Source organism: Puccinia triticina, chromosome 3A (assembly GCF_026914185.1).
Source record: "Puccinia triticina chromosome 3A, complete sequence".
Taxonomy (NCBI): Eukaryota; Fungi; Basidiomycota; class Pucciniomycetes; order Pucciniales; family Pucciniaceae; genus Puccinia; species Puccinia triticina.
In genome coordinates this window covers 6,365,665-6,379,035 of record NC_070560.1, presented here as the reverse complement: position 1 = coordinate 6,379,035, position 13,371 = coordinate 6,365,665, and the positions used below count along the sequence as shown (strand labels likewise).

At 45.1% G+C, this 13,371-nt stretch overlaps 2 protein-coding genes across 2 annotated transcripts; one reads left to right on the top strand and one right to left on the bottom strand.

The window, feature by feature from the left end:
* Positions 1-1,542: 1,542 nt before the first annotated feature.
* On the top strand, positions 1,543-2,952 carry PtA15_3A675 (uncharacterized protein; the record flags this gene model as incomplete). Its single annotated transcript, XM_053167666.1, has 7 exons — positions 1,543-1,545; positions 1,641-1,902; positions 2,049-2,148; positions 2,227-2,346; positions 2,433-2,439; positions 2,532-2,607; positions 2,681-2,952. The coding sequence occupies 7 exons, from the start codon at positions 1,543-1,545 to the stop codon at positions 2,950-2,952; spliced, it is 840 nt and encodes a 279-aa protein (XP_053018861.1).
* A 995-nt stretch (positions 2,953-3,947) lies between these two features.
* On the bottom strand, positions 3,948-4,894 carry PtA15_3A674 (uncharacterized protein; the record flags this gene model as incomplete). The annotated part of the gene is made up of 6 exons (XM_053167665.1): positions 3,948-4,180; positions 4,251-4,326; positions 4,394-4,400; positions 4,486-4,605; positions 4,670-4,769; positions 4,840-4,894. The coding sequence occupies 6 exons, from the start codon at positions 4,892-4,894 to the stop codon at positions 3,948-3,950; spliced, it is 591 nt and encodes a 196-aa protein (XP_053018860.1).
* Positions 4,895-13,371: the final 8,477 nt, after the last annotated feature.

Here is a 13,371-nt window from a genome sequence, read left to right as displayed (position 1 = left end):
ATTTTTTGATCCAAGCTTCATGCAGCTACTGCCTACCACTGTCAAGTGCCATGAGTGGGTGTCAGATGACAAAGCCCAAGCTCTGGGCCAAGGGGATTAATGACTCAGCAATGGTGTAGCACATACAATACATGTGTTACTGTTAGGCATGGAAGATTCATGATACCCGACCCTGGAGGGTTTGTGTATCAAGAAGAAGAAAAAGGATTGTGTTGGGAATCTTTGGTTGGAAAAAACAATTATCAGCAAACCAATATGTTGGTGACCAGGCTGAGCACAATTGCGTGGAGAGGGGGGCCAGGCTGAGAGTGAGATATGTGCTGATTTCAGGAGGAATGCATGGATGAAATGAGGCTGATACTGGCAGGAAGCAGTGTAGCCTTTTAGGAGGTGCTTGGCTATGTGTTGAAAGGCAAAATGTTTCCATGTAGGTGAATGAAACAAGACAGCCCAGAAGCTGGCTAAACCCACATACTAGTGGAGCAGTGGCATAAAGCTTAAGGGCACTAAGGGGACCAAACTGTTGGGGTATTGGCATCATCATACAGTACACATCATCATGGCTTGCTTCACAAGGCACCTGCAGTGCACCAGTCCCCCGGCCCCTGAAACAAGGGGATTGTGTTAGGTGAGCTTTATCATGGGGCCAAAAAAGAATTGAAAAAGAATCTCCTAGGGTTGTCATTCTCAAATTTGAAAGCATATAAATTCCAAGCCTTAGAGCATCTTCAAGCCATTATGAGTTGCAGGGGGTAGAGGGATGATAGATCACATTACAAAAACTTCCATATCAAAATTTTGACACTTTTGACTTAGTCAAAGAGTATATGATCCTAGGATTTTATGAGGAGCCCGGAAAGCGCAGCCAGTGTAACCAAAATGTATGAATGTTTGAAGCCACTTTGGCTCACAACCCAACATGATATACTTCTTCTTCTGAAAAGATGGGCACATGTATGCTGATCAAAGGGAAAATAATACATACATGCTGACACTGCTATTTAATTCTCCTCAACAAAATTTGGCAAGAAAAGCAAAAAAAGATCTTTTAATAACTTATATGAATCCCACAGTTAGTTACTACCCTCTGGCCTTGCTTTCCAGGGTCCTATCTTATGTCACCCAACTTTTAGAAACCTAATTCTCTAGGGCCACCGGGTTGACTTGCGCGCGGAAAATTGAAATCGCCCCTTCCGGGAGGTCCCTCCGGACCGGAACTCCACCACCCAGGAACTTTTTATGAAAGGCCCACCCGCTGGCGCCAAAGCCGCCCTTGCCGAGGAGCTTTCCTGAGCACCGCCGGCCAGGACGCTTCAGTAGTCGCCTTTTGATCAAGCACAAGGAGTGCTTTGATCAGGCCAGTGCCGGCCAATGTTGGTGCCTCTGTGATTGACATATTTGCGTGTGTCAATGTCGACCTCGTGCCGTGTTCACCTTCCACAGCGTTCCCCAGTGGGACAACTGATTTGAATTCTTTCCATCAAGTTCCATTGACGGTCACCGACTCACCCTGGCTTGATTCCGCTCGACTGACCGACGGACATGGTCGGCGCAGTCAGAGTTTGAAACAAACCTGCCATACAGTAAATCACACCTCATTTAGCTTAACTTAATCTTCACTGAATAAGGAAATTCGTTAGTTTTGCATAAATACTCCAGCCTCGGCTAACGGCCGGTCTCCTCCCTCTTCCTGCGTCTCCCCCGTCTCCCTTGAATACATAAATTATCTTCAGGAGGAGTCTCCTCCTCATTTCTACTTAAACAGGTTCCCATTGCACAGCCTGCACTCGTACATAGTTACATCCCTCCAGCCATCCCGCTTACCATCCTCTGATCGTCCTTGTAGTATGCGCTTCTTGAATTTATTCGGTAGCCTTGCCGGCCTCACCGCTTCGGCTGCAGGTAAGAGTTTCAGCCCACATGAGAGCCTACTCCCGTTGTTTATCTTCTCAGGATATCCATCCCCTTCCCGTTCCGATTACTGAACTCTCTGGTTTTCATCCGACCTCGAATCTCCTGCTCCTTCTGTTCCTTCTTTCACCCTCCAGCTTTCACCATCAACTCGCCCTCGGCTTCGAGCTACTGGGTCCAGTTCGCGACCAACACCATCGCTTGGTCCAATGCTCCCAATGATTCTCCGCAAGTGACGTGAGTCACCCGCTTACCTATAATCTGCTGTCGGTGCAATGTCCTAACTCTATGCGCATACATTCTCAACATCTTCAGCTTGCAGATTGTCAACAGCAACCATACCCTGCTCAATGGAGTTTTTTCGATCGCCGAATATGTCCCCGCTGCCCTCGAGGCCTACACTGTCACCAACGTGACCCTTGTTGTTGCCGATGGGTTAGTTTCTGATCATTCTGCTAGGACTGGCTGATGGATGGATGACCTGATGTCCGTTTTCTTCTTATTCTCTGAAAAAAAAACAGCTACCAGGTGAGCATCTGACAACCATTGTCTCCGACTTACTCAAATGCCGAGAAACATCCTCCATCTCACGCTTTATCTTAAACTGTCATCTCGACCAGGTCCAAATGGTTAACCCCGCCAATAGCTCCCTGGTTTACGCCACTTCTTCCCCGTTCTCGGTCAAGTCCAGCGACAGTGAGCATATTGCTTTTCTTTGCAAACAATTTGCCACCTTCTAACCATCAGTTCAACCCCTTCACACTACCAGCCCCTCCTGCCCCTGGTTCCAACATAAGCCCCCCCAGCAGTTTGTCTGGTATGGGTGGTACAAACGGCGACATGCGCAACATGACTGGTATGAGTGGCATGCCTGGAAGTGCCACCAACGGCCGCCCAGGGAACACCACCGGGTTCAACAACAACAGCAACAACAACGGTACCGCCAACTCCAACGCCCGATCGGATGCCTCCAGCGTGTACTTGTTCTCGTTTGCTACTTGGTCCATCGTTGCCTCGGCGATCGGATTTGTAACACTTTGAGCAAAGTGCCCTCCAAGAGATCCCCCCCACACGGCCCTGTTTCTATATATCATGCACCCTTAACGACTTTGATCGATCCCACATTCCTTTCGGTTATTTTTATTATTAACAAAACCAAAAAAGACTCCCACTAATTCTTGACATGCTCAGACCGTGTCGACTAGAAAACGCGTCGGCGACTTGTGACTTTCCGTGCTCTATTAGTCATGCCTAGCTTGTCATATCTTTTGGAATGCCCCTTGGAACAATATAACATTAAATGATATTACCCCTTGCTTCACACCTAGATGCTGGCATCCGCGCCCTGACACACGGGGGTGGAAAGGAGGCGGGGAGAGTTTGGCCGTCCTTGAGGGCTAATCATCAAGAGCTAAATGACACAAATGATGCAAGTTGGTAGTTATCTAACGTTTAGGGTCATTGCATCGCACGCCACCTATCCAACACGTTATCAAACTCCTCTGTCACAGGAGACGCGAACGCAAGACCACGCTAGGGTGCGCAACCTCCTCAGATGTTTGTGATGAGTCAGCAAGGGACGCCTAAAAGTTTTTTTCCGGCCCGTCAGTCGCTGTTTCAGTCCTGAAGTTGTCGTGATTCCAGGATCTTTATTTACCTTGTTCGTGACTGACTTCAAAGTTTCATTTGCCTCTTCAACCTTGATTCAGTTGTGCTGACTTATTTTCTGAGCAAGTAGCTAAACTTTGGAAAGCAGCAAGCAAATTTGCTAGCGCATTCAACATACTGCTCAGCTCCCATGAATTGTTGAGATGTAAGAACTCAGTCATGCAATTGAATGAATGGTCAATATTCTCGCATCGTAATATTATCTCGACACAGACATGGCTATGTGTAGGGGGACGTGACACGATTATTTCGGAAAGGGAGCGTCACACAAGAAAGGTATGAAAAGAAAAAAAATGAAAGAGCGGGTGGGACAAATGGGGCATCAAATTTGTTGTACTATAGCGCCACACTCAGGTTGAAGAGGGACATCAAGCGATCAAAGCCATCAACGAGCCGATGGCGAAAACAGCCATTGATGGCACAGCAGCGGCCCGAACAGAGGCTGACTTGGCGTTAGCATTGGCGGTACCGTTGTTCTTGAAGCTGTTGCCGTTGATGTCAGGGTGGGAACTGGTTGAGTTGGAGGACGAGGTGCTGTTCGAGCTGGAGTTGCTGGCGGAGTCGTGAGTTCCTGGGGCGTAAGTGACTTGTGCTTCAGGAGCTGATAACGATAAACCAGTCAGCAACATTTCGTCAACATGTTTGCGTCTACATAAAATAGGTTGACTTACTTCCGCTGACTTTAACCGAAAAGGGGGCAGAGGTCGCTAATACTTGTGTGTTGTTCAACGGGCTGACAAACTGGACCTATTGAAATTTAAATTGGGGAACGGTCAGAGCTGACAGGATGCATGCACCGGAGAAATTCACTCACTTGGTATCTGATCAACAAGGAGGAGGGGGGGAGAAAAGTTTCAGCGATGTGAAAAACTGTAGACTTGTTGGGAATCAGTCAAATGAGCCTACCCATCGCCAACAATGAGCTGCACGTTGGTAACATCGTAGGACATCTTCGCGGCTGGAACATATTCAGCAATCGAAAAGGGACCGTTGAACTGCTTGTTGGTTGGGTTGACGATTTGAATGCTAGAAATTTACAACGGAGTCAGAAGAGCATTATTCACGGGGTATAGGGTAGTCGTTAACTAACGAGACAGAGGTAGGATCTCCTGAAGAAAGCGCCCAAGCAATGGTGTTGGTAGAAAACTGAACCCAGTACGAACTTCCGGAAGGAGAAGTGACGCTCAAAGCTGGAAAGGACGGCCGGCATCAGTTACAGGTGGTGTCCAGCTAAACTGTCGTATACGGCAATTTCTTTACCAGTTACTCCGGAGCTGAGGGCGACTAATCCCGAGATAGCGGTGAAAAATTGCATGTTGTTGGTTGGTGTTAAATTGGCAGCTGGCTGGAGAAGCTTGGTTGTTTGATTAGCGGAGGGGGGTAGCTGAGGCAGAAGTGCTTCGATTAGTTGAGCTGTCGGTCGAGAATAGATAGATGGGAATAGATAGAATGAAGAAGAAAAGTGGATGGATGTGCAATGACAAGCGTAAGATCAACCTAGCTTTATATATGTCTATGCTGGCAACTACTACGTAAGAAAAGGGACAATTTGGAAAAACTGGCAGAATACAGACCTAAATACAACCTAATACATATAGTGCCTGACAGGCCGCTGACAGTGATGGTGCCTGATCTGTTTCAAGCCGTCCAGGAAGGTCAATCAACGATGTTGGTGAGCTGCTTGAAGGGATCGGGCGGCTAAACGTGGATAGCCTCTGAAAATTGTATCCAAAACGGGACGGGATCCCAGGACGCTTGGGAGAAAAACACCCATGATGGAACGGCGAAGTTCAGCACGATACAGGAAGAGAACAAGCCGCAAGCCTTCATTGAAGTTCACTGAACTCGGTGCCCTATGCCGTTTGTATACTGCAGTTCTATTGGCGTGAGATCAGACAAACCGTATCGCTGTGAACACACGGTAGCACGCTCCCGAATGTCAATTATGCCCGCCGTGACCGCTTGGCAATCTTCCAGTTTGTCCATAATTTTATCAGCTCACGACATCATGCGATTGCTTTTTTCGCCGGTGAATGGCAGCCGCTTCGGCTGCCCCAGCCGGCTTTTCCCCCCGTGTTCGGAGCTGGAGATCCTCAATGGAAGCTAACGCATGAGCGTTGAACGTCACAGTTTGCAAACCTTATGCCACAATTGCTCCAGAGAGCTTGGGCCTCTGCCCATGTGAACTTCCCCGTACGGCTGGTTCTACTGGTGGGAAGGGCAATTGAAAATCTCTCTTAAGGTCTGATCTTGCGCGGAATCACGCGAGTTATCAATCGGATCATGATGTCTTTTTTTTTGCAGAAAGATCAGTCGTTAGACCAGTTACGAACATCCGAGTCCACTGGAATATCCAGACTTATTTGTGCACCTCCTCAAGAGAAAATTGAACGCGCAGAAGAAAACAAGTTTTTTTGCTGGTTGATGGATACTGGGGTATGAGCTGGTGGCTAGGTTTAGCGGGAGGCACTAAACCTTGTTTGCTGGTGAAAACTTGGTCTTAGTCAATTTTCACCAGCCAGTAAGGTTTAACCTTGCCCTCTAGATCTAGTGTTTTAGACCGCAGGAAGTCATCCAAAATCTGAGGGCCTTCTGGAGCCCCAAAAGCTAGATTTCCCTGCAAAAATCTAGAGATTTTGGGTCTACATCCACAACTGTGAGGGTCTCGGATGTGGAGGAAAGTCATGCATTGCTCACATTGGGCTGAAGATTGGGACTTGGTGATGGTCTGTTTTAGCAGAAGTTTTTTAGAGAAGTAAAGTTGGAAAAATTGAATTTTCATGCCCTATGGTAACAGGCCCTAACTTTACATGATATGGAGCACATACTTTTCAAGTGAAGCTGGCACTTCATAGTACAGGGTAATTGAGACTACGCAGAACCCGAGTATTGACTCCAAGTTATACGACGAAATATGTATAGAAATCTTGAGCACTTAGGATATGTCTATGTCTAGCGTTACCCGCCCCAATTTAGACTATTCAATAGAACTGATTCCCTTTCCAACTTCTGTGCTACGACTGAAATATGGTTAGGCCAGGCTCTGCTTACTCCACAATCTTTCAATGTTTCTTAATCAACTTGGCGAGTGCATCTCCTCCTGTGACAAGTCTGGCAAAAAGTGATCCAATTGGTCATCGAGTTGATTTAGATACGATGGAAGGCCTTGATTTCATGATTTCGGAACCTCCGGAATTTTTAAAACGAAAGAGAGTTCCAGGAGAATCCGATTACCAGGAGTCTAGAAAGCAAAAGAGCCTCGCGCTAGAGACACTTGATTCCAGTAAACGCCAGTCCGTTCCACTCGGTGAGCACTGAATACTGGGATGATGGGCGATTTGTGTACTGGTAAACCCGTAATTAATGTTCCGATAAGGTTTTTTTTGTAGGGTTTCTTGACAAATCAATTGACGACCCAATTAACAGCTATTTGTATACGATAAGCAGCACCGGGTCTGATCAAGCCACAAGTTCAAGTTTCGCTTGTGCACTTCTGGAGAAAGGTTTGCTGCTGCCCAATCAAAGTGAAATTCGGCTTTTGCTAAGCTTGACTGCTGACAAACTGTTCATCTTGGTTAGTATGGAATGATGTAGACGCAATTCTTTTCAATACAGCACAGGAAGTTGAGCTGCCATTGGAGAAACAAGTGGCAATGGGACTACCCAAAAATTTGAAGGTTGATCGACAGCTTCCACTAGCGGAACGAGACCATCTCTCCGCTCATTCCACAGTGGATCCTGAGAAGCAATCTGATACTTTCAAGTTACAAGCAGTAAGAAAAGGAAGGGGAAACCAGGGGAAACGTGCGAAAGTAGCACAGAACAGTGACGACCTTGTTTACCCCAAGACGGCTTATTCGATGCACAGTTTGGTCACCCGCGCGCAGATGTGCCAGCTTTTGTACCAAAAGCACGAAGATCGCAATGAATTGGAAAGGTTCAAGGTGCGGCTTCTTGCAAAGATGAAGACGCTGGAGATTCTATTCATGGGTTCGCGAGAGTTACGCAAATCATCACCAGAACTAGCGTCCTTCCAAAAATTGCACCAGAAAGTGGTGAACGGTTTACCGTTCATCCTGATAACGCGGCTTATTCCGCCAAGCTGTTACAGCTCCTGGGTAAAATTGCCTTTTGATGAGCAGCGCAAGGAAGGAAAACAAGGAAAGATACAGAGACTGCTGATGAGAATCGTGATGCTTGGAGAGTCTCTGAATCGCTTTCATGCATTTTTTAATCTGAATGGAGTGGAAGATATCATTTTGGGAAAGACAGAAAACACTCACCAAATTCTTTTTGATTGGTTTTACAATCTAATATTTACAGAGACTCCAGATCATTTTCCTCTCCTGGGCCAAATTCAATCCACAAAACTCAAAGCATTCAGTGATCCCCAAATTATTCTTCATGGAATTTTAACCAATCATTATCACCCAACCAAAGCGTTGGCTGGTAAAGCTGTACTTGATTTATTAAAATATTTCTATGAATCACATCCTTCAAAACTTCCCAATTGCCCTCTTGCAACTGAAGAAGATTATGCAAAACTGATTCACAAAGCAGTTGAAGGAAATGAAAGAGGAAGGAAGCCAAGACAATACTCATGATATGGGTTTCAACAGATGTTTTTCCATGCTGCTAGTTTACTGGTTTTGCACTTTGGTTCCTTGATTCATGACCAAACATATTCCAAACATTCAATTTTCTTTGTTTTGATTACCCTCCAATTTTGTGCTGAAGTATGTTTCCCCAAGTGGGGCCCTCTCCTTTTTTGAGGTTTCTTTCTTCAAACTCTTAGGCAGCTTTTAGATACCAAGCCAGCCTTGTATATGAGGGGGATTCAAAGTTGGCCAGGAAAAACTTGCATGTACTTCCCCTTCTGGAAGTTGGTTTCCAAGGTTGTTCTTGAACACCAACTTGCAAAAGGAAAAATTCAAACAGGCATATAGGGCCTGGGTGTATCACCAACTTGCATGGAGTTTTGAAAACTGGCATTGTGAGAATAAAAGCTGGTTAGTCGGTGGAAATGTCCGCTGACCGCCTCCTTCAAGAATATTAGTGTCCGGGCTGTGTGATTGTCGGTAACTCGGCTCCGCCCTGCTACTATCTGCTAGCCTTCAGCGCTCCTCTCTGAGCCTGATCTATAGCATAATAATCCGCAAGTGAATAAAGCTCCGCACTCCGTAAGCACAGAATCCGCAAGTACTTTTGAAAGTAAAGATAAGGTCACGAATAATCTCCTAATAACTCTAGTACGTCTGTAAGTGTAAGTACAATAATGAGTAATTCTGTAAGATGATAGTATAATAGGATGAGGAAAGAAGAGAAATCCCTGAGCCCCCTTTTCCCGTCCTTCCCTCCAGGCACATTGCCGTTCCCACTCGATCCCGCACTAGTCCCCCCAGCTCCGCCCGCTATTTGGCACATCACTTTCCCAGACTCCGCTCCTCTCTGACGCTTGATCTCCCACCATCCTCTGTCAAGCCCCCGCCAGTTGGTCTCTTGTCACCGCCTCCACCCCGGTTCCACCCGCTGGTGGATCCCGCTTTGGCTGTTGTGGCTCACCTGCTGACGCGCCGCTGCTACCACTACAAACATGGATGAATTTGGGAAGGCATATATTGATCAATATGGCATATATTGATCAATATGGCATATATCAAATAGGTCATTTTTACATACTCATATGAATTATTCCTGGGAAAAAATAGTCTGTTAAGTCAGGCAGGGAGGGAGAGGGGGGGTAAGAGCAATGTGTATATATGACTCATCATATCCAATAACCTAAATTTCTACTAGGCCTGAGATTGATTTAACGTTTGTACCAGATTTGAGTAAGGTGTCTTTTGCTTCTGTTGTTCAATTAAAGACTAATGGGAGGTGTTTCCCCAATATATTCAATGGGTCAACTGATGTTATCTCAGAATCTGAGGTTCAAATTTTTTTGAATCTAAAGAGATTGATTGAGTCTGGTTGGTTTGAAACTATCCCCTAAAATTATCAGGCAGTGTTTTTTGTGCTTCTGCCACTGTGTCTCAACCAGGGCTAAGATTTATGTCATGATATTGGAACCATGAGGATCAGCAATATCTGAACAATAATTTGAGAAATTTTTGGTCTATGAAAGTCCCAAAATGTTGCAGTTACAGTCTGATCAGTGTGAAATATTGCCTAATTGGTTGGTTTTGTTATGTTTCTACAACTATATCTCAACTAGCAATGGGGATGACTTCATGATATTGGTACAATAATGATGAGAAAATTTGAAAGATCAATTTAGGAAGGCTTTTTGCCAATGAAAATCTCCCAATGTAGCAGCCCCATTTAATCAGTCACAAGCTATTGCCTCATTTTTTGTGTTTCTGCCACTATATCTCAACCAGGAATGATGATCATTTCATGATATTGGTACCAGAATATTGATACATTTCCAAATATTATTTTGGTAGAGAGTTCATCGATTGAAATCCCAAAAAGGAGCTGCTATAGTCTAATTGGTCTCAAAATATTGCCTAATTGGGTATTTTTTGGTGTTTCTGCCACTGTATCTGAACCGGGGCTGACATTTATATCATGATGTTGATACCATTATAATGTGACATTTTGAGAGATTAATTTGGGTCAGCTCTTGACCATGAAAATCACAAAATGAGGCAGCTACAGTCTCATGAGTGTCAAAATACCACCAAATTGGGGTTTTCTTTGTTTTTATGCCACTATCTCTCAACCGGGAATAGTGATTATTTCATGATATTGGGACCAGAATATTAATCCATTTCCAAAGATTATTTTGGTATAGCTTTCATGTATGGAAATGCCCCAAAGGAGCTGCTATAGTCATATTAGTCTCAAAATATTACCTAATTGGGAATTTTTTGGTGTTTCTGCCACTTTATCTCAACCCGCAATGGGAATGATTTCATGATATTGATACCATTATAATACGAAATGTTGAGAGATTAATTCAGGTCAGCTCTTGCCCATGAAAAACCCAAAATGTGGCAGCTACAGCCTCATGGGTCTCAAAATATCACCAAATTGGGGTTTTCTTTGTGTTTCTGCCAGTATATCTCAACCGGGAATGGTGATTATTTCATGATATTGGTACCAGAATATTCATCCATGTTATCATCTTGTTTTGGTATAGCTTTCATGTATTCAAATGCCCAAAAGGAGCTGCTATAGTCTGATCAGCCTCAAAATATTGCCTAATTGGGCATTTTTTGGTGTTTCTGCCACTGTATCTCAAGGCAAAATGGGGATGATTTCATGATAATGATACCATGATAGAAATATTGACAGATTAATTTGGGTCAGCTCTTGCCCATGAAAAATCCAAAATGTGGCAGCTACAGCCTCATGGGTCTCAAAATATCACCAAATTGGGTTTTTCTTTGTGTTTCTGCCACTATATCTCAACCGGGAATGATGATTATTTCATGATATTGGGACCAGAATATTAATCCATTTTGAAAGATCATTTTGGCATAGCTTTCATGTATGGAAATGCCCAAAAGGAGCTGCTATAGTCAGATTAGTCTCAAAATATTACCTAATTGGGTATTTTTTGGTGTCTCTGCCACTGTATCTTGAGAAAAATTAAGGAACTGGAAGTTTCATTCCATAAGATTTAGGGCTTGTCTATTTACATTTATATTTCTAGGCGACAAGAAGGAAGGTAAGAAATCTTCTTTACCTGGAAGCAGGTTGAGGGCCGCTACTTGGTTTGGTGTGTGCTGTGGTTTGACTTATGTTCTGCGAGCTTTGCAGTCCGTCTTCTGCAGTTCTTTTCACCCAGTCAGATCTTTCAGTCTCTCCAGTGCCTAAGCTGTAGATAGATCAAGCTTACCGGGCCGCAAGTCTTTGCTCTTGTTGGCCTAGCTGAGGTGCAACGATTGAAACATATTGACGGGTTTATCTGTAGTTCAGATTCGTCAACGTTAATCTTTTGTGTTGCTATTGTCCTAGCTTAAGATGGATTGGGCTGCTCACCTCCTTTGGTTCCTTTTTGGTACAAGGCGGTGGCTGCTCCGATCTTGCTTCCGGGCGTTTTGCCTGTTGAAGCGGGGACTAGCAGTTAGCTTTATCCTTATCAGTTATCCAGTAGGGAGCTCGAGTACTCACCAGAGGTGTCTCTCAAGATCCTTTCCAGTAACAACGGTCGGCAGAGGTTATCTGTTTTTTTGACCTTGCTGCTTGTGTGATCAGTACCTGCTTTCATCAATTCAATGCTATCAGTTTTCCCCGTCTCGCGAGCAGCTTGGACTGCGGAGGGAGGTTTGCTTTGCTTGCCTTGCTCTGCCGCTGAGATGGGTCGCGCCATCCTTCTCACTTTGTGAGTCGAGGGCCAGTCTCCCTGGTCTGCATTCTTACAGCCGTCCGTGCTTCGTGGCGCAAGATGCGAAGCAAGCCGAGAGGCTTGGACTACGCCAATTTGATCCAGTGCCCTTCTGATGATTAGGCCACCGGTGGGCTTTGTCAAGAAATCTGCCGCATTGTTGGCAGTTTTGACATACAGAAGCTTGATGAGACCGTTGAGAATGAGCTCTCGCACGAAGTGTAGTCTGATGGACATGTGTTTGGTGCGGAATGAGTTTTGGGAGGTTTTGCTTTTGGCCAGATCAATAGCGCCTCTGTTGTCCATATGCACCTTGATTCCACTGAGTCCGGAAAAATCAAGGTTTCATCCACAAGGCTCGCAGTCCAGGCTAGGTCCCTCCCGAGGTCTGAAAAGGCTTTGTATTCTGCCTCCGTTGTCAAGAGAGAAACCGTGGTTTGCTTGGTCAATTTCCAGTTGATCAGGTGTCCTCCGGCCAGCACCACGTATCCGGTGTGGTGCTCCATTGGCGTGACAATGCCAAAAGAACATTGCAGAGGTATCGGGACAGCATAGATACAGCTATCATTCATTATAAGAGGAGGAAGTTATATATAATACAAGCAGTGTATGTGTACATGGGAGGGATGGAGTCATTACAGACGGATGGATGATGGATGGTGTTATCACGTATGGAACGGCAGACTAGGATTATGTAGGATGGATGGCGTGATCAGGGATGGAAGGGAGGACAATGACTGGGTAGGATGGCAGGGAGGTGGAAGGATGCTATCAATAGAAGAGGTGGAAGGTATTGGGAGCACATGTCTCAACCAGGAATGGAAGGGAGTATGGTGTGGTGTATCAAGTAAGGCAGTGTTATAAGGGTATATTACTTGTATAAGGGTATACTATCTTTATAAGGGTGGTATATTACTTCATAAGGGTCTAGGATTCAGTATGATGGGATATGGATGGGAGTATTAATTAGGGAGGAGGAAGAAGGAAGGATGGAGCAAGGTGGGAGGAGAGGCTTTGACCCCCAATATTCTGGATGGAAGAAGGCAACAGCTGGACATGCAGGCATATGGTAGGTTACAGAAGGTTGTTTGGGTCACCTAGCAACACATGATATCATGCAGTGCAGCATATGCAGGCAGATAAGGTGTTCAAGGAGCCTGCCTGCAGAATCAATTACATCATTGTTTGGCAGGCAGTGCAACACATGCATATATTGCTGTGCAACTGATATCCCCTCCTGCAGAATCCATTACCTCATTGTTTGGCAGGCAGTGCAACACATGCATATCTTGCTGTGCAACTGATATCCCCTGCAGAAAATAGCCCTCACAAGGAGTTCCCCTGGAGCTAAATTCCCTCACCCTTCAATATATAAGGAGGCCTCTTTCCCCCCCTCATCAGATCTTTTCCCCATCAGCCTAGGAAGGTTTGGTCACAGTGGTTAGTTTTAGTTACAG